General features: G+C 34.4%; 1 protein-coding gene across 7 annotated transcripts in view; it reads right to left on the bottom strand.

Moving 5' to 3' along the window:
* Positions 1-22,765, bottom strand: part of LOC147833971 (uncharacterized) — a 386,870-nt gene that overhangs the window by 196,099 nt on the left and 168,006 nt on the right. For 3 of the 7 annotated variants that reach the window (XR_015507565.1, XR_015507559.1, XM_087281628.1), the window contains exons 1-2: positions 732-780; positions 582-637 (exon numbers count right to left, since the gene is read on the bottom strand). Coding sequence is in view for 1 of the 7 variants with exons in the window: in XM_087281628.1 (XP_087137754.1) it covers positions 582-605 (24 nt within the window). In the remaining 6 variants the exon portion in view is untranslated. Of the gene's footprint in view, positions 1-581; positions 638-731; positions 781-11,699; positions 11,843-14,357; positions 15,846-16,014; positions 16,108-22,765 lie in introns of those variants that run through there. The other 4 variants (XR_015507555.1, XR_015507562.1, XR_015507557.1 and 1 more) reach the window with 3 other exon arrangements.

Below are 22,765 nucleotides of genomic sequence, written 5' to 3'. Positions count from 1 at the left end.
ATTGACATTATGGATTGCTTGAAAAATAGTTCATTAACTTTCCTATGGCTTAGTCCCTTTATTCATGAAGGATCGCCACAGCGGAATGAACCGACAACTTACTCAGCATATGTTTTACACAGCGACTGCCCTTCCAGCTGCAACCCAGTACTGCGAAACGCCCACACACACTCATACACTGGCCAATTTAGTTTATTCACCTACACTGCATGTCTTTGAACTGAGGAAATCGGAGCATACAGAGGAAACCCACGCGAACACAGGGAAAACATGCAAACTCCACACAGAACTAACCCAGCAAGGACTTGAACCAGGGACAACTTGCTATGAGGCAACAGTGCTAACCACTGAGCCACCGTGTCACCTAAAATAATAGTTATATACTGTAGATAATTAATTAAACTTTAGAACAGATACATTTTCAAATGACAAAATAAATAATAACTGTCAAATGTAAAGCTTTATATCACCTAAAATAACCTAAACACCACACAATGAGCTAAAACTAAGCAGTGGTAAATGTCTTTCTTACTCGACAACATATTGAAACATTCTTTAAATGAGGTCATTAACAGACTTACCTGATCCAGAGTGTTCCGCTGCATAGTTCGTTTTCATCCATCACATGTTCGTAGGCCTACGTTAATAAAACGACAAATCTAACTGTTACAAATGTGCATATTTGCTATGTAACAGTAATGACTTATATCATGTGAGAGTTTTATATTTACAAGGAGAGCACTGTTACAAAAACACGTTTCCATGTGACCGTCAATTTCCTCATAACACATGCGCAATGCATTTTCTTAAAGGGGCCATGTTCAATTTCTGCTTTGTAAACACAACAGCTAATACTCTCCATTTTTCGACATTTTATTAGACAAAAGGGGAAAAATATTCCACATTATTTGTAAGATTTAAATAATTTGTGCTTGAAGTGAGAGGGGATAAATTTGAATATATGTTTCAAGCTCTATCAAAATATAAACTGCTTTTTTATGCTGCACAACAATGAAGGCTATAAACAAGAACAAAATTCACCATGTGCTTATCCACTTTACTATTAATGTACAATAATAGTTATTAAAGGGCATTTGTAACGTGAATTTGTCAAGCTTATTGTAGTATTTGGATGTTTTTTTTTTTGTTTTTTTTTACAAAATACACTCATTATGCTTAATATTTCTTATTTCATCATAATACTTTAATGTACTGTCACAATTCTTATATTCTTTGATGTAGTTTTACTCTTTACCTTGCAATTTTTCTATTTGAGCTGATGTTTCTCACAGTACCATCAGGTCACACTGGAAAAATAGTCAAAAGTTTTTTTTTTTTTTTTTTTTGGCTTGTTGATGTAAAAATGTGTAGACACAAATGTGTCAATTATGTTGCCACAATCTAATTGCACATGTTATTTATTTATTTATTTATTTTTAATTATTTTTTTTTCTTGGGGGGGGGGGGGTGCAACAGTTGGGTTCTATAGTTAAAAGTCTTTTAACATTTTAAAAAAGATTTACTACAGATTGAAAAGTGTAATTTGTACAGACAGAAATACTTAACCCATTAGACCATTATGCTCAGCATAAAATTCAGCACCAAGAGATTTTCAGATCCACTCGCTCAGGCGATTCATTCGTTATTTTCTTCTTGGCTTAGTCCCTTTGTTAATCTAGGGTTACCACTGCGGAATGAACCGCCAACTTATCCAGCATATGTTTTATGCAGCGAATGCCTATTCAGCTGCAACCGATCACTGGGAAACACCCATACACTTCCATTCACACACATACACTACGGACAATTTAGCTTACCCAATTCACCTATACCGCATATCTTTGGACTTGTGGGGAAAACCGGAGCACCAGGAGGAAACCCACGTGAACACGGAAAGAACATGCAAACTCCACACAGTAATGCCTGACTCAGCGGAGGCTCGAACCAGTGACCTTCTTGCAGTGAGGCAAAAGCAATACCCCTTGGGCCACCATGCTGCCCCCACTCGATGATATTCCACAAATTGCATAGTTAAAGCAGAGCTTACTACTATCTCAAAATACTTAAAGTCAGCATGAAACAGAAGATGAAACTGTCCTTTTTTTTTACAAGATTGCAAAATAATACTGAAAGGATGGCCTTGAATAGTCTTGTTTTTAATGTGTAAATCACACAAAGCATCCAATTCAGGGAGTTTTAACAATTCATAGAATTTGTCATTTGAGTTTACAACAAGCTGTGGACAACTTGAAACACCAACACCTGCAGGAGTCATTTACTTTCTGACTTTCGAATGAAAAATAGAGTAAGGGCGATCTTACCTAAGAACATATGAAGCTCAGTGAAGATTGTCAAGAATGATTTTGAGGTGATGACTAGCCGTACGCTTCAATAAAGCAGAGGCTTATATAACGATATACCCTGAGATTGTGAGGGGAATAAAAGAGGAATGAGATGTACCTTTGAGAGTCATCAGCATAGAGGTGTTAAAAGAACTCTGTGATTTACTGATGGTTTTGAGCTATCTGTAGCCGACAGAGACGAGAAGGAGTTCAAGCACTGATTCCTGCAGTACTTCATTGAAGGGTGTGAGCCTTTCCAGATGACTTGGTAGGACATATTATCCAGGTTAGATATTAACCAGGAAAGGGTGGTTGCACATTATTTGATGAGAAGCTAGAGTACGTTCCCATCCGAATCTCAAATGAGGTTAGTAACAGAGAAGGGTGAAACGATCATATGGTTGGGAATGTCAGGGGTGTTGGGGAATGAGTTTTTTAAAAGTGGGTCATGAAGTCCTCGGCAGTGAGTGTGAATAGCGAAGAAGTTAGCAGAGGATAGAGTAGGTACGAGAAGGTGACAGAAATGGCGTTGAGACTGTGTCTATGCTAATTTAATTCTCTTCTCTCTGTGCAGCTGACATAAATAAAAGTCCAACATGCAATTAAAAGACACATCCTCGCTAAATATTTTTACTTGGTGCTTGGTTTTATTAAAAAAGTATACATATTTTTTTAATTCTTCCTTGTCATCTTGTATGCTTAATACTGCCCACGTACAGTAGATCTTGTCAAGGAACCTTGGTCAACTAATGGCTATTAGAACAAAAGAACTGTCTTGCAGGGTGAATGTGGTCAACATTACTCTTGAGGCAGAGAGAGATAGAGCTGATCCTGCCCATATTGTGCAAAACTCATTATATCTGCAAGAAATGTTGTGTAAAGTGAGCTATGTTATTAGTACCCATGAGGTCATTGCATAACTCTCCAGAGGGTGACAAGCAAGCCCGTTCATAGATTTGCTGGTGCTCTTGCAGTTCATGGGACCTATCATTTGTGAATTCTAGTATTTTAACAATGCTAAACTATAATAAGGCCACTTACTGAATAATATTTAAAGGAAGGCTGCTTTATCCAGTTTTATAGAGCTGAATATAATTGCTATGCTCAATTAATGAAACATTTTACAGAGTTATAGTTGCTTCAAAATTAATATGAACATATGCTTTTCTGTTGCAACAATGACTATACGTTTACATGAATATCAGTAATCAAATTATTTGCCTTTATCTAATTAAGACAATAATAATATTAAGGTGTTAACATGTGATGCTTTTTGAATGTTCTTTTTATGATGCCATTTTACATGTAATAGCACATAATTAGATTAATGTCAATGCGTAACCACACTAACTGCATTTCCTCCGGAATGTTTCATGTAATTTCGGGTGTTTCATAATTAATTTTCTCAACTTTAACTATGGTTTGGCACTTTCACTTTTATTCGGGCATGCCCCCAGTGAAACACGAGGTATTGGATGCAACTATGAACTGTTGGAAGACTGTTGTTTCAATGGATATTCATACCGCATGGTAAAATGAAAGACAAAAAACCTCCGCATTTCATGATGCAGGTGTCTAACAGCCGTATCTTGTCACAAAATGCAGCAAAAAGCTCTACATGAAGGAAATAATTTAAATAAGGTGTTTACGTGTCTGCACTGCACTACAATCGGCATACTCCACATACCTTAATTCAATTTTTTCTTTAGTTTGATCATGACCTTAATCTGACTAAATTAATCAAAAATTGCTGTTTACATGGTAGACTCTTAAACAGAGTATTGTCTTAATCGCATTAAAATCTAATTATTGGTGTCCATGTAAACCTAGTCAATGATAAGGCACCTTTATAAACAAAATATGATTATGCACTTTTTCATACATTGAATTCACAACAAAGTAAGGGGATAACATTGAGAGTTGCAATTTACAAAAAAAATTATAACTAATAGATTTAACACAGAGTAATGTTTTTTGAATAAATAGAGTTTCCATATGGGTAGGCTTGATGATTGGTTAATGGTTAGTTAGTCGTAATCATGCTATTGTTATAACAACCCAAGCTTACTGGAGATATGTGTCCACCCAGGATTACATTTTTAAGAACTGTGAAATATGTGTACATTCCTGCCAATCCCAATGTCCTCCTCAAGCACATCTGTGAAAAAAGCCAGTCAACTTGTTGTGCATGAATCAGCTTGCTGTTGACTGACCCACAAACTCCATTCCTTTAACCCAACTGATAGTGTTTTCGAAAGCAAGCTAGAAGAGAAAAGCCATCACAGCTGTGCGCTTTATTATATTAAGTATAAATAGTTTTACACTGCTATTTTTACGTTTTATTTTACCTGTTTTTTGCAATTGTCCTTTACCGCACTAGTCAGCTTCACGTCCTCAGTCTGACAGTGTATGGGGCGAGCTACCAAACAATCTGCACATGCCAAAAAAAGCTGTCTTTATCGAGCTAAGTGGTCAGCAGATTAGTGCAAACAGGCACAGCTTCTGGAAGAGTTTATTAACCTCTGAAGGATCTAATAACCCAGCAACAATACCAAACAAATCTATGCCATTTTTCAGCCTTCATAAAGCACATACAGTTTAACTAATCTCTTGATAAAATATACGTTAGCCATTTGCAATGAAACTGAAATGCAAACAGATGCCGGCCATGAATTTGAATTTCTAGTGAAGCAAATTTCAGGCACAAATAATGTCAATATGATGCGCAAATTAAGCAAGTAAACTTAAAATGTTCACATGTCTAATTATCAAGCCTGGCTCATTCTGGAAACGTAGGCCCACAGACGTTTCTGAAGAAATATGTCCCAGGAGGTACTTATTTGTGCAGTTTTTGTTATTTGTGCAGTTTTTGAGAGGCCGCTGTTCACGATTTTTTGCATCTCGAATGTTTCTCGTGAGTGCCGTTCACACCCACGCTGTTCTTGCATGAAGCCATCGGAGGCTGCAGAAAAGCGACCGTCTGTCCGACTGACTGAATGACTGAATGATTGACTGGGCGGCCGGCCAATCGGCCGACCCACGTTCCTCCTCCTCCTCCCCTAAACCCAACTGGTTTTACTGATTGACCCGCCGACCTGCTCACTGCCCTAAACCCAAGCAATGATTTACAAAAGCCATCCAGAAAAAGAAAAGCCCTTGCCTGATTTTGACTGCATTTTCGGATTTCAGCACATCCTCACCCTGTTATGAACTCGTTCGCTTTATTTTTTGGATTCTGTGTTTGTCTTACCTGATATCTGGAACCTTCTCTTCCCCGGACTTGAACCAGGTCGTCGCCGTCGCCTCCGACCACGTAAATCACCGGCTTCAGAACGTCCACGGGGCTACATTTTCAGAATGAGCTTGGGTTGCTAATTATGCATGAATATCGCAATCTATTCATGCAATCCAGTGTGAACACCCCATATGATAAGCGCCCTGCAGAGGAATATGTAAGGTCAACACTATATGGAGCTAGATGTAGAATGTTTATATAATTTATATAGTTTATAGAATGTTTAAGTAGAACACACATGAACCTGCTATATCTGTGAGAGGCTTTCAGGAGAATGAGTGTCATATTATCAAATTAATGTACCATCATGACAATGCATGTAAACACTTAGAAGAAGTTACATCTATGGAGGGACAACTCTGGTATGAAGACATTTGCTTACACTGCAGAGTAGACAGGGCTAAGAATGACATGAGAAGTGTAATAAAACACTTAGACGCACTCATAAGACTCTACTGTATAAAGGCAGATTAGAAACATGTCAGGTTGTTCTAAAGGTCTGCTTGTGAACATCTTGGATTTATTACATAATAAAGTCTGTCTCTTGGTATTAAAAACTTCCAAACTGAGCTTGATTAATTAATGGAATGGCTGGAATCATGACACCAGCGACATCATACCTGGGCACATATTCCCAATGAGCCTTTGTGGTGTTATTACTCTAGTCAGAACATGGTATGTGTAAGGAAACCTTAAGAAATAATGTTTTACCACACATTTATATACCACTTTGAAGGAGAAAAACCAAAATGTTTGTCCCTATAATGTCCCTATAGGTCTTTATTTATGACATCCTCCTGTACTTTTACTGGTATATTCTGTGCAAGCTTTCTTAAGCTTGGCTGGTATAAAATGACCAAGATCAATGACTCGATTCCCAAGTAACAAACTGATAAAATGTGCTCAAATGCATTGCCTTTGGATAAAAGGCTCTATAGTGCAGATAAGTCTCCATCATCTGCACATTGGCAGTATTTATCTTATTTTCTTTGCAATTCTGCTTAAGCTCAGTCAGGTTAGATCCACCTATAAATTCTCATTTGGATTGAGGTCTGGACTCTCTCTCTCCAGGACATTTAAGTACTTGTTTTTGAGTCTTTCTTGTGTAGCTTTGTTCTCTTTGCTTGGGGTCATTGTCTTGCAGGAGCACAAATCAGGTTTTCCTCCAGGATTTCCATGTATTTTACTGCATTCATTTATTTACCCTTTACCCTAACAAGCCTTCCAGGGCTTGCCGCAGAAAAGCATCCACCACCATGATTCACTATGGGGGATGTTGTTTTTTTATGATGTGGAGTGTTTGCCATTTATTATGATGGCCAAAAAGCTCAATTTTGGTCTCATGCAGGTTTCTGGAGAATCTTCCTCCAGTTGGTCTCCCACATACCTTCTGGCGAAGCTGTAGACGAGATGTCAGCTGACATTATTTTTCCACAGTAGATTCTCATTGCTTCTCTCCCATAAAGATGTAACTGGTGCAGAAGGCAGACAGCAGTGGTGTGTATGAACAGTCTCTGAGATTGAAATTCTTCGCAGTTGTCTCCTGGTGGCGTCCTTCACTATAGTCTCCTTCATGCACTGTCATTTTTGACAAAGGTCAGTATAGATTTATTTCTGTGCTATGCTTTCATTTCTTAATTATTGATTCAACTGTACTCTGGGATATTCAGTGACTTAAAAATTTTATTGTATCCATTGCCTTATGCTTTTCTATAGCCTTTATGATCCTGCCACAATAGTAAAGAAGCATTTTATTTATTTATTTATTTTTGAGGGTATGTTTAAAAGAAGTCTAAACATAATTAAATACTTTTAATCTAACAATAATCCAAAAATAGACTATCAAATAAACAGTCTGTCTAATCTGTCTATTTGATGACTAGTCTAGTTTAGTCTGTATTTAGATGTTTATTAGACTTAATTTAAGCATAAAATTACTTGAATGAGTTTTCATAGAACATAAAACATATACATTTATACTAAATTAAACTGAAATCCTCTCAATAAACTTAAAAGACCCATTAGGTTTGTTAACCAGTCTGAAACATTCTATAGACACTTAAAAAAAAAAAAAAACAATGTTTTAAGTTTTACAGGATTTAAATTGCAGGTTTCTATGCATATTTCAAAACAATATCACATCTTTGTAAACTCTGAAATTGTGGTATTATTAAAATGGTTGCTTCTGGTATTTGCATGGTATTCAGCCTTAAAATTATGGAAGTGTAAATGTGCTTTTTTTGGTCCAGACCAAACAAAACAAACAAACTTAAAACAGAATAAGTGTAAACACACCTTAAAAATTAACTTTAATCACTTCGTAAAGTTCAATTTGACATGAATAAATAAATAAATAAATAAATAAATAAATAAATAAATAAATAAATAAAATAATAATAAAATAAAATAAAAATAAAATAAATAAAAAAAGTCCAAGCATGGAAAGCCTTTCATTTATAGATTCATGTATATGTGTTTCAGTCATATGTCTAAATCCAATACATGCCATAACTCTAAAACTAGCTTGTCAAACCCATACAGTGTCTGTGCTTTAAGAAACTGCATGTTTACAGTAGCAGAGTGCTGTCACAGGAAAAAGTTATTTCACAGGACATATTTCCGTGATGCCTGTCATAACATTTTATGCATCATATCATTGAAACAAACATACTTTTTCACTTTATTATATGGCAAATAGGTGATGCATCTTCATCATATTTTACATCAACATATTTTTACATTTAAGAAGCTGAACAGTGGAGATTTATCGGATAAAAGTGATTGGAGCTGAGAGAAAGATTGGCAAAGGACCTTGAGCCGGCAATTGAACTCGGGTTGTCACAAGCACCGCAGTGCTGTATGTCGACACAATAACCACTAGGCTATTGGTGGCAACTTTCATGTACATCTTTAACAATTAGATTTAGTTGCATTATATATGTGTGTGTGTGTGTGTGTGTGTGTGTGTGTGTGTGTGTGTGTGTGTGTGTGTGTGTGTGTGTGTGTGTGTGTGTGTGTGTGTGTGTTGTGTGTGTATATATATATATATATATATATATATATATATATATATATATATATATATATATATATATATATATATATATATATATATATATATATATATATATTTACATTTAACTCACCTCACAAAATCTCATAATGATTTGTAAAGTAAAATGTCATAGCTTTGGGCAAAAAAAGGTTGTATTTTACAAGGTTTAAAGTTACACATGATTTCCCCCACCAAGTATATTTCATGTGCAAAGGCAAAAATAAATATGCATTAGCTGCAGAATTTGTAAATCTGAATAAAAGAGCGAGAGTGGAATGCTGGAGATTGAATTTGAACATTCCAACCAGTGGAAACTAGCACTCAAAGGTATGCTGTGCAGTCAAACTGGTGTTTCAATACTACAGTTTTAAAACTGTAATGTACAATGATAAACTGAAAAACCCAGACTGAAAAGCACCCAAATAACATTCATTAATTTAAGCTTACTTCACAAATACTCTGAGGTTAACCATGCTTTTCTTGGAAAAATTGCATTCAGATGTATCAAGGTCATTAATTAATACTTTATAGATGCAAAAAGGACCTCCAAATTAATTTATTAGCATGTAGGTATGCAGTGAATAGCTATTATTATTATTATTATTATTATTATTATTATTATTATTATTATTATTTTTAATGCTTAGAGTCGACATTTCATTAATGCACAGTGTGTTCGTACACACATAGGTGTTCATTACGACTCACACAAACACCTGAAAAATGCATTAACAAACACACACACAAACACACAACCACCCACAAAGACCATCTTGGCATACACTGATTTAATGAGATATCTTTCAGTGTCTGTGAATTTTCTGCCAGTACATAGAGTGCTGAGACGTTAAATAAACATTCAATTCTCAATTTCACATCTGCCTCGCCTTTCAGATATTTAGAAAATGCCAGGGCGCGCTAGGAACTATCTTGGGATTCTTCACAGTGACTGACTGCTAAGCAATATGTGAAAATCACTACAGATAATCAAAAACTAGCCTGGCACATGCACACATGCACAAATCTGGACTTTTAAACATGCCGCATGCACTCACACATTTATTAGGTGCCTTTTTTTGTGAGGTGTACACATTTTAATATAGGCTACACATTTTCTAAAATGTAAAATTATGCTAGTCATAATTTTATCATGGCCACTAATATTTTTTTCCTGCCCCATGGTAAAAATTGCCATATTCAAATGTGACATTAACTGTACATGCTTATGATTTTTTTCACATTTACTTTAATATATCTTCAATTTTTTCCCCTAAAATCTTAAAATCCCCCAAAAAGTTAATTTTAACTTTCAATGCATTTGGGTCCAGTTGAGCTGGAAGAGACAATAAAATAAAATAAAATAAAATAAAATAAAATAAAATAAAATAAAATAAAATAAAATAAAATAAAATAAAATAAAATACTATTTGTTTTTAAAAATATATTTAGTAAAATATATTAACATATACCTTATATTATTAATAATATACACTGTAAAACAAAATTAAGTCAGTCCAAAAAAAACAAAACAAAAAAAAAAAAAAACAATCCTTATTTCCTTTAGCTTTTTCTTGCTCTCTCAAATTTTTAAAACAACTGCTGCACTGGCCTAAAATTATTTGTCAGTAATACAAAACAACATTTAGTTTAGTTCTAAGTTTTCTGGAGAGATGAACTACTCTGTAACAAAACTTTTAAGTTTTGCCAACTGAATATTTTTTTGTCTGCAGAACTGGAATGCCTGTAGTTGAGTGAACAAAAAACATATTTTTTATTTACTTTCTTTTTTTTCTTAACATTTTTTTGCTCAACTTTTTGTGCTCAACATTTTTTTTTTCACCTTTAATTGATAAGACAGTAGAGTATAGACAGAAAAGTGTGGGGAGAGAGGAAGGATCGACATAGAACCTTAAGGAATCCAACTCGGATCACCGTGAACACTGGACAATGCACTAACCACTAAACTTTTGAAAACATCAGTTGCATCAGTTGACCGAAAATGTCTGAAATTGGGTGAACAAAAACAAAAAACTCTTGTGTATATTAAGAAATAATACATTATCAGAGCAAACAAACATAGTTGAAAAATTGAACTGAAAAAACATGAAAGCATTTTTCCACTTTGTCCTGCCATATTTTGATCCTTGTCTTGCTTACCATTATTATGATCATAAGAAAAAACAAAACAAAAGAAAACAAAGATTACGTTTTTTTAGTCCACCTAACTTCAGGCATTCCAGTTTTGCAGACAAAAAAAAAAGTTCAGTTGGCACAACTTAAAGTTACAGAGTAGTTCACCTCTCCAGAAAACTAATAATCTTATGTTAATCCAACTAAATGTGTTTTGTATTACTGACAAATCATTTTAGGTCAGTGCAGCTGATGTTTTTAAAAGTTGAGTAAACAAGAAAAAGTGCAAGGAAATAAGTATTGTGTTTTTTGTTTTTTTTGTTTTTTGTACTGGTTTAACTTTGTTATAGTGTATCTTACATAATGTGTGTTCTCTGTGTTAGCTAAATTATTAATATTACATGTTGTTAAATATGTTAAATGCAGAAAATGTATTCACATAAATGTCAATTGATTCAGTTTTATTTACCCATAAGATATTACAAATGTTTCTTTTTTTTTCTTTCTTTTTTACAAAATAATATAGTTTAAAAATGGTGGAACCCCAAATTAAATTTTCTTGGCTTCCATAGGAAGGGAAAACATTCTATGGAAGTCAATGCAAACCAACAACAAATTGAATACCAACTACGTTTTTCAAATTACTGTCTACTTTCACAGTATGCCAATGAAATGGAAGAACTTCAGACTTGGAACAAGCAAAGGTTGAGTAAACGATGACAGAATTGGCGAACTATCGCTTGAAGTTCAAAGGCCAAGTATCTGTTATAATTGTTTTGTCATCTAGAATCAATAAATGAGAAATAAACTGTATGCCACTGTAGTAGGCTCACTTTATCCTAGTTCTTTGTAGAACACTCAAAACCAGTTCCTCACAATTTCCCCAAAATAAATATGCTGTTTTTGTATGTGCGTCTCTGTGTCTTTACTGTCAAAGCAGTCTGCAAATATTTGCCATGCAGTAACAATGGTTGCTCTCTGCTTCGCTCTGTTCTCAGCTCTTCGCACTGCATGATTTGCCTGTCAAGGAGACTCTGGTTATTAAAAGATATTCCTCTGCTTCCCATTTCCTAGCAAATCAAAGGATTATGAATCTTATTTCCTTCCCATAAAGATTAAATGAAAAATCAGTGCTCTAATGGATGGGCCTATTTTAATCTAGCACATTAATACTTTAGTATGCAGGATATTATTGTTCTATTACAATGACCATAATCATTTTTGTTTCATAATCTCTGTCAGTCCTGAAATTGTTCACTTCGGTTAATACTGGTTCTTGGCATGAACATCATTAATTACTGACTGATCTCAAGGTCTCTTGGAGAGAAAAGACATGTTCGATGGCAATTTGAGGGGAAAAATCCTTTTAAACTATAAATATATTTTTAAAATAAGAATTTTAGTTGTAAGAATTTAAATGTTAAAAATGTGATGCATAATTTTGGTGTCTGCATCAAATTAAGTTACAAAAAATTAATTGTGTGTAGCTACAGTAGAAAGCATATTAAATGCAAAAAAAAAATGTCAATAATGAAAAAAAAGAGTTGGTTATTGAGTAAATTGGGTGAAATGTTACATAATCATTTAATGTAAACTATACATTTATAAAAAAAAAAAAAATGAAACAGGATAGTTACTCTGACTTTACTTATCATAATACATTTTATTATATTTTTATTAATAAAAATGGTAACACTTTAGTTTAAGTAACAATTCCCACCATTAACTACTGTCTAATTAACGTCCTATAAAAAAGATTTTGACTGTTTAAGTATAAAACATGATTTTATTCTACATCCCTCCAATACCTAAATCCAGCTAACTATTAATATGCAGTAGAGTCGTAGAGTCTTATCATATCAGAGTCTAAAAGTCTTAGTTAATGATAGTTAGTGAAAGTATATTGTGCAAAAAGTGTCTATTTTTCAGACAGCATCGTAAAAATAAAATGTCGATAATGAAAATAAATATTGTGTAATTGGGTAAATTGGTTGAAATATTATATAATCATTCAGTGTAATCTATGTTTATAAAAAATGGAGATAGTTATTCTTACCTTTACATCATATCACATTGTATAACATTTTTATATTTATAAAACACTGGTAACACTTTCATTTATTATCAATTTCCTCTATTAATTAGAAGCTCATTAACTACCTAGTATTAAGATTCTGACTGTTTAAGTATAAAGAATAGTGAAACTTCAATTCAAGATTCAACATCTATTGAAGAGAAAAGCCATGTTCGATGGCAGTTTGAGGGGAAAATTATTTTAAATTATAAATACATTTTAAGAATAATAGTAATGCATCTAAGTTTTGTGTTTATAAAAATTGAAAGCATATTAAGTGCAAAAAAGTGTCTATTTTTCAGATAGCATTGTAAAATACATGCAATACAAAACTTGCATATACATATTAAAGTTGTGATTTATAATTTTGTTGTCTGTATCAAATTTAATTTACATAATCAAATTTATATATATGGAAAGCATATTAGTCCAAATAAAGTGTCTATTCTTCAGATAACATTGTAAAAATAAAATGTAAATATATAGGTGAAATATTGTTACAAGGTTTCCTCCGGGTGCTCCGGTTTCCCCCAGTCCAAACACTTGGGTAAGCTAAATTGTCCATAGTGTGTGTAGTAGGCGTATGAATTAGTGTGTATGGATGTTTCCCAGTGATAGGTTGCAGCTGAAAGGTCATCCACTGCATAAAACATATGATGAATAAGTTGGCAGTTTATTCCGCTGTGGCGACCCCAGATTAATAAAGGGACTAAGCCGAAAAGTAAAAGTAATTATAGATCATAATATACTTAGTTAAAAGACAAGAAAAAAAAGGAATATCTGATTCATTCGGACCAGCTTAAAATGATACAAAAAAGAGATCTTTAGGTGAGTCACGCTGGTGAGCTGACATTTAACAAGCTCTTTTAAAATGAAAAACATATGCCTGTTGTCATATTGTCATGTCACACTTTCACTGCACAGACCTACAGGTGAAATTGACTTCTTTTTAGAAGCTGTTCTCAATAGACTGCAAAGCCCAAGCCTTACATGTTTTGATTCATTTCATTCTAAAAATGAAACACTCTGCATTTGGAGAAAATTGTAGGAATTATCAAAAACAATCAGTCGTTTCATGCCTAAATTATGTGGGTGTTAACTGATCTCAAGGTCTGTTTGGAAGAAAAAAGTATGTTTGACAGGACTTTGTGTAAGAGAGAGAGATCAAGAGAGAGAGAGATGGTAGGTGAGTTAAATGGCTGCTAATATGGTACAAGTACAAAATACAAAAGGATTGTAAGACTATTTTGTAGTATAGCATTTACATTTTGCATAAACATGCATTCCTTATTTGGTACACAATAGACTAAGACAAAGTGATAAAGTTTGATTCATTTCAGTCTGAAAATGGAGGAATATATTTAGAGGAGATTTTATTATATAAACTCTGTATTGTTTTAGGAAAAAAGCTTGCTTGATTGCACTTTAGATTTAAACACATTTATTAATGGTACACTGGATAAATAGTGAGCACTTTTTTTGCAATTTGTTTTTTTCTTTTGTATGAAATTCAGTATACAGAATATACCTGACAAATGTCTTGTCGGATATCCAAGTTTTAGGACCAACAAATAATAACTTGACTTCTTTATGATCTTTTAGTACCAAAAGTAGCTTATATGAAAAGCAAATGCCTCTAGATTATGCTTATTTTACCAAAATAAAATATTATCATGCCTTGATTTTTAATTATTTAATCAGAACCTTATTGTCTGACTTTGCTTAGACAAAATTCTTGTCACTTAACAGAAATAATGTACAGTTTAGAATATACAGTCATAGTGCAGTGGAAAATAATTAATATTGTGTATGACTTCCATGAGGCTGTAGGACTGCATCTATACATCCACTGCAATGACTTAAATAACTTATTATTAAAAACATCTGGAATAGCAAAGAAAATGTTCTTACTGGACTGCCAGAGTTCATCGAGATACTTTGGATTCATCTTCAATGCCTCCTCCTTCATTTTATCCCAGACATGCTCAATAATAAGCATGTCAGGTGACTTGACTGGCCAATCCTGGAGCATCTTGACCTGCTTTGCTTTCAGGATCTTTGATGTGGAGGATGAAGTATAAGAAGCAGTGCTATCTGGCTAAAGAATTTGCTCTCTCCTGTGGTTTTTAATGTAATGGGCAGCACAGATGTCTTGATACCTAAGGCTGTTGATGTTGCCATCCACTCTGCAGATCTCTCGCACACCCCCATACTGAATGTAACCCCAAACCATTTTTCTTTATCCAACTTGACTGAATTCTGTAAGAATCTTGGGCCCATGCAGGTTCCAGTAGGTCTTCTGCAGTATTTTTGATAATTTGGATGCAGCTAAACAGATAATTCATCTGAAAAATCTACCTTCTGCCACTTTTCCAAATGATTAACTAGAAGTCAAGTTATTATTTGTTGCTCTTAGAACTGGGTTTGACCACAACACTTTTGTCAGGTAGTGTAAATGCAAAATATTGGATATATTGAATTGGAATTAGCAATAAAAGTTTTACAAAATGGATCAAATTACATAACAAACAAAAACATAGTCACAGGTTCTTGGTAGATTGCTCTCAAACGTCGAATTCATTAAAATTGTTTATTTACATATTGTGTTTTTTTTTTTTTTTTTTTTTTTTTTTGCATTTTCTTGTCAAAATTTTTTTCCCGCCTCACAGCAAAAAGGTCACTAGTTCAAGTCCTGGCTGGCCCAGTTAGTGTTTCTGTCTAGAGCTTGCATGTTCTCCCCATGTTTGCACTGGTTACCTTCAAGTGCTCTGGTTTCCCCTCAGTTCAAAGACATGCTGTGTAAGTGATTTGAGTAAGCTAAAATTGTCCGTATTGTATTGTGAATGAGTGTGAATGGATGTTTCCCAGTGAAGGTATCCATTGCGTAAGACATATGCTGAGTAAGTTGGCAGTTCATTCCTCTGTGGCAACCCCTAATTAATAAAGGGACTGAGCCAAAAAGAAAATGAATGAAAGAATAAATGAATGACTTCAAGCATACTGCATGGCTAATATTAATCCATGAACCATACCAAGTTGGAATTTCTGGTCTCATTAATTTGTTTACTAATTGTCTTTTGAAATCAAGCATTTTTACATCAATAATAATACAGCTTACCCTGTTGTAAAATTGGGATCCGGTTCTGGAAAGAGCATTCTAGAAAAATGACCAAAATGAAGACGATCAGTAAATGATAATGAAGATGAAGGCCTAGGAGAAAAAGAAGAACAAATCACAGTCATGACATTTGTATAATAGCAATCCTGTTAGAAATGATAAATGACTGCATAAGTTGTATAAATGACTGGAAGCATTCGCCATAAAATGTGTTAAATGTGGAAAAAAACTGTTCACCGGCCAAGGGTGAATATCATAATCATCACCATTTAACTTAGACGACCGGCATTTGTATCTTTTCAGAATATGAATGATTCATTTTCCACAGCTCACGGTTTGCATAGAAATTCTGCGCAAGTACAGTAATGCTGCATATCTGGAATAATTCACAGCATAACCATGACACATTAAACAGTTCAGCGAAATGACAAGTTGATTGTTGTCAAATCACCCTCTTGCCTCATAACTGCTCATTCATGACCGTGTAAAGTCAAACGGTTGTTCTCTCCTTTAAAATTATTTCGGAAATCCTTGGAATATTTTAATGCTAATATTATAAGCTCACAAGCATAATATGATAAGCTGACAAGCTTATTCTAAGCTGTGAAGTTTAAAGAGTTTCTCCCATTAGTTATCGGACTGCGCATTAAATTGCGCCGGAGCTCTAGCAGGTACAAAGTTAAATTCTCTTTTAACTTGGAAAGGAGATTAGTTTGACTGCCGGTGACAGTGTCATATACAGAGGGGCTGCTGGGGTTTATCTGGGCTGCGTGAGAAGCGCAGGTGTTTTGGGTACGGGACCAGGAAGCAGACAGAGGCGATTATCTGACGCCCTGTGATTTGCACTGAGGTGTCAGTCGGCAGCAGGAGTAACTACAGCTGTGCAAGGCAAAACACAGACATGGCAACCTTGTTAACACAGTGCCAGAGGAAGAACATTGTCTGACAGGATTCAAACACTGACGCCAGTGATTCAGCTGGAAATTGGAGGTGAAGTGAAGATCATTTCTTTTAAATGCTCCTGAAATAAGTCTTTTATATTGAATTTTTTGTATAGCTGAAATATATTTTTAAAGAGAAAACTCATAAAATAATATTGCAATACACAAAATAAGAGTTTCTGATTTCTGTAAAAAGTAATGCAAGTGAAAGTTCACACAAAAAGAAACATTCTTTACCTCAGTTTAACTTGTCTTAAATCTTTATGAGTTTATTTCTTCTGTTAAAACTAGTATATACTGTACCTACTTCCAGAGCATTTGTTTTTGCTACCATTAAGGTCAGTGGTTACAGCAGATTTCAGCTTTCTTTAAAATGTCTTATTTTTGTTCAACAGAAGGAGGTTTGAAATCACTCGAGAAGTAAATAAAGAGCAACCTTTTTTTTTTTGGATGAACTATTACTTTAATTCCACAATGTCTAATCTTTTTTTGCAGCAACCATTGTCCCAGTTTTTAGAGTTACGTGATCTTTGAGGAAACATTATAGTCCCTTTTTTGTGAATTAAATAAAAAATAAAATGAAAATGCTTAATTACACACAAACCACATAAAAAATAACTATGCTGCACTACATAAGAACATATAATATTGACAATTATCAAATCATAATTAACTTATTTGAATTTAATTCATTTAAAATTTATTGTATTATATAATTGTTATTTCTTCTTCTTCTTTTTCTTCTTTTTATTATTATGAATAGATTTAGCTATTTATTTTTTAAATGATTATGTTGTAATTGCCGGCCTTTTCATTAATCAACAACAAATCAGACAGGAGGTTTTAAATACCAAAAAATAGACATATTAAAGCCGAAAAAGTGCAGAGCAGACATCAGAACAATCTGAAGTCTCTCTTGGACAATTCCTATAGTGTCTGTGTTCATCACAATCTTTATACAGATTTCTTGCCTCACCCCTAGGTGTCTCGTTCTTCTGACCATCCCTGGATAAGTTTACCTTCAGGTGGTCCTGTTATGTTTGGCTCTCAGCACGCTGGCTAAGGTCTAAGTAAGCAACTGCTTTCACACCAGAGATGTCTCATAAATGCAACTTCTTAAAAGTGTTTACATACATTGTCATTATTATACATTAAGTTGATAATATGTTACTTACTCTCCTGAATGCCTCTCCCAAATCATAGATTTTTTAATCAGTGCTTTAAATATTCAGTTATTGTATCTACTCAGGCTCCCATAACAGGCTCCAGCACCTCAGTGGGCTCATTTTACAAATACATGCTGGCATGCACACACTCTTATATATCACCAACTTCTCTAAAACACACTTTTAAATCTTCATCAATTATTGTTGACCTGTTTTTAGAGAACTTTTATCTTCTTGAAAACTCATATTCCTTTGATTTATTTTTCAAAAAGGTTACTATAGCGTGTTTTCAAGGAACTTCAGAGTTGCTTGTTTAATTCAGAATCCTGCTTGCAGCTTTTTTTGTAGCATATAAACACGAAGCACCTTCATGGTGATGGCAAGCATTTGCTGTTCCATTTTTTTATTCATCTTTAAGAACTGCCTTAACAGCTTTCCTGTAGTGAATCGTGGTGCTAGCAACTCCAAGGTCATCAGTTCAATCCCCAGAGAATGTGCGAACAGATAAAATGGATAATCTAAAAAGCAATGTAAGTCACTTTGGATAAAAGCATCTGCTTAATGCATAAATGTAAGTACAAGAACATATTCTTAGACATATGATACCCATGAGATATCTCTCTTAACATGCATGGCGAGTGACCGGTCAGCAACAATGAAGCTGATCGCATTAACCTCCAAGCTGAGCCATTGATCTGTTTTGCTAAACTCCAGGGATCCAGAGAGTTGCCAATGGATCAATGGCTTATTGAAAGCAATGATGCTTATAATCAACACCAAATGTGCCTATGTCTGTTCAAATATGTATCAATACCTGCAATATAGCCACCAAAGATATTCACCTTTTTCAGTATGTCAGCTGCATTAAAAATAAGGGGTTGCATTTCGAGTTTGAATGATAAGGTTTCACTACACATAATCTGTAAACATAGTGAAAAGTGAATGACAGGTGCAGTGAGCATTATATTTATATATCTTATATAATTTTTGAATAGTTTTAAAGGGAAGTTGTTGTAAACTATTTATTTGGGCTAAATTTAAACAAATTAATTAATTTGAACATTACTAAATTTAGTTTGTTTAAATTCAGCCCATATAACTTGTTTGCAACAATTTTGCAGAAACCATTTTTTTCAGTCCAGCCCAGGCTCATTGGAAATGGGTGCTACATGCCTAAATTTTTTTCTTTTTGGAAAACATAAAATACATTGATGCAGATGTTTTATTCCGTGTTTCAGATGCCAAAATCAGTAGAGGGCACTGTCTACATATTTCAGAATCTGAAATATAAGATTTAAAGGGCACCTATGATGAAAATCTTCCTTTGGAAGCTGTTTGGACAGAACTGTGTGTTGGTGTGTACTCAGTCAGATTGGGATGATATAAAAACAATAATTATCCAAGGATCCAATAAGGATCCAAATCATTCCCATTTTGAGACCCACCTCAACAAGACGTAGGAGTGTGGCTTCCCTGCCCACCGAATTGATTTACAGCCGCATATTAACATGTCTCTGTAGTAATGCGTATAATCATATCCACAAGACAGGACGTGCGCAAAACAACTGGGATTAAAAGATCTGTTCAGCTCGCTGTGATCGTCAACCTTCATCAAATGTAATCAAGAATGAATTTTACATGTTTAAAACATTTTTAAAACAGTGCATGCTAAAGTAAAGACATTAAAATCGCTGTAATTCATCACCGAAGCCGCATGTCAGTACAATTACAAAAGATTTTTCAATCCTGGTTTGTGGAAGTTAAATCAGCCTTATTTTGTACATTAAGATAACAGAGATCCATACAAGAGTGGAACTTAACGTGTATCCTGTCACAAAAACAGTCCAAAGTTAAACGTGTTGTGTGTGTGTGTGCATGAACTTTGTAACGACATTGTGTGTGATTCATCGTTAAGGCTTGACTTAACTCCACAACAAATACATCAACTACTCATTGGGAAAGTTCATACTGTTTGTTTTCACAAATGTTACGAGAGATCTGCTCGCTTCATGTCTGTCACTGTGCTGTTTATCTGACGCAGCTGGAGACTGAGTTAACAGGCACGTGGGAATGGTGGACAGGGAGAACTAGCTCATTTGTAATAAAGGCCCAGGCAACAAAAATAGCTACATTGTTTTCTGAGCAGAAAATTCCAATATTCTGAAAGGTAAAATAAATAATCTGATGGGTGTTTTGTATGGATGTATCGATTCATCGCAAGCCGGTTAAAAATCGATTAAAATATGTGACAACTGAAATCAGTAGAAATGTTGAATGAATCGCAATACATGTTTTAAACAAAGAGGGTGTTGTGTTTACAGAAGCAATCTCAATTTACCTGCACATCAGCAGTGAGCAAGAGGAGGGGTGGCAGAGTAAAATAACAGTGGTGAAGTGTACCAGACAAAACACAAACTATGTGCAAATACTGCAAAAAAAAAACTTTCACTTACAGAACAATTATGATTGACAGAACCGTTAGCACAGTGAAAAACTACTGTCACTGAGGTCTATATGCAAAAAACTATTAATAGGCAAACCACGTGAACTGAATGATTTGCAGCTCCACTTGCTCCAACGAGTGACACGGAGATCACAGGTGCATCAGTGTTTCAGACTGAAAGAAAAAGTTGTTTTGTTACAGAACCAGGTATTAGATTATTTTTACCTTCCCCTTTTCAAATTATGCATATTTTGATAATTTGCTTATTATTATTGAATATTTAAAGATGTTCAAGATTATCTCTAATTAAATGTATCACATTTATACTTATAATAATTAATTATACAAGTAATACTAATTATTCTATATCATATCATAATCATGTTCATCTGTCTCTATCCTACTATCTAATTAGTAATTTTATGAGTTTTTTATTTATTTATTTATTTATTTAATGGAAGTGGCCAGTCCCCTGGATCAAAGGGCCTATTCACTACCTCTGCATACACTGCTCTCTGGTTTAGGAAAGGCTTACCTCTCCAACACCAGCCATCTCAGTCTCCAGTCTAAATGTGCAGCATTTAGGAATAAAAAAATGAAAGGGTTCTTCACCTTAGATTTGTTTCTAATAATTGTATTTAAAACCTAAATTATCTAAATACTAAATTGTATTGTGAAATTAGTATTGTGAATCGTATCAAATCGTGAGTCAGGTGAATCTTTACATTTCTAATGTTTTGAGCTGAAACTTTACAAACACATTCTAGAGACACAAAAGACTTGGAAAAAGGGGTATTTTAAATCATGAAAAAGGGGTCAAATAAGTGTCCTTTAAGGTAAATTTTGTTGAGTGTTTCAGATACATGACCTGCTTGAAAAGACCCTGAAGCGAACCCATGAAAAGAAAACAATTTCAAGGCAAAATGTGTACTGCGACTGTGTAGTTTATCTTAATTTGTATGTCTTCTGGAACCATGCTTAACCTGACTTGAACCCGAGTGCTCTTCCTTACATTTAACACTCCACAAAGTACCGAGCTAACTTATCACAACAGAAAGTTGTTTATATGGAGATAGACAGTTGAGGCAAATGTATTGGGTCATTATGAACACCATAAACAAGTTTGTGGTATTTATTAGGTGTTGTGAAAAGGACTGCATGAAAATGCTACTTTGTTTGATTTTTTGAACCAAAGTTGTAGACGCCTTACTATCCAGTTACATTATTTTTTTTTACTAGAAACTGCATTCTAATGTACTTTTATACAATTTCACTAAAATGTAACCTGAAGCACATATTTCCATGAAAAAAATGTGTCACATTCATCTGTGGGTACTGTGTTTTTATTCCACCAGATTATTATGTTTTATTTTATTCATTTCAGATCAGCAATTTTCAACATCATGGTCTGATGCATATTATTTGTTAATTTTAATAAGTTGCCTTTTGAAATTTACTGGATTGTAAGTTAAGAGAAAAAAACTTTTCCCCATCTTGAAACTTGTCAAATGATTGGATTTGTAAAAACACTGGTCTCTAATGATATCCAAATTTGAGACACTACTTTCATCTGCAGATATTTCACTGGAAGCGTCTAAGCTTACACGAATCAAATAATTCCACTGATCTGGCCCAGAGGCCTCTCCAGGGGTCGCAGTAATTATTCCTCTTTGAGGTGCTGAATATGTATTTATGTCTAATCAGGCCTCACTCTCTCACAAACCAACCCAGCAATTAACCTTCTCCATTGGTCATGTATTTTGGACACAGTAAATGAAGTGTTACTGGGGTGCGGCTCTATCTGTGTTTACTGGTCTCAATTAGTCACTGATAGTGCATGCAATAAACAGCTGGCCAGCTTTGTCTGTATAATCTCTTTCTGCAGCTGGAGCGGGCAGGCAGCGTGTTCCTCTAATAAGTTGTGCTGCCTCTATTGGGAAACACAGTCAAGGGGCTTTGGATCAATGCCGACTCTGACACTCGTGGCTTTTTTCTATTATGCATGTCCAGTGCCGATCCCCAAACTCTAATGAATAGAGAGCAACATCATCTTTATGCATTAACAAAAAAAGAAGAAGAAGTAGAGGAACAGACCACAAACAACCACGCAAGCCACTGCAGAAGGCAACAGGGTGTCATGGAGACAAACAAATGAATAAATGCAAAAAGCATACCCCAAAAAATAGTAAAGAAAGTTACTT

This window comes from Danio rerio, chromosome 14 (genome assembly GCF_052040795.2).
Source record: "Danio rerio strain M-AB ecotype USA chromosome 14, GRCz13ab, whole genome shotgun sequence".
In the NCBI taxonomy this organism is placed as follows: Eukaryota; Metazoa; Chordata; class Actinopteri; order Cypriniformes; family Danionidae; genus Danio; species Danio rerio.
Note: the sequence above shows the minus strand (reverse complement) of the source record. Positions and strands in the feature narration are given on the sequence as shown.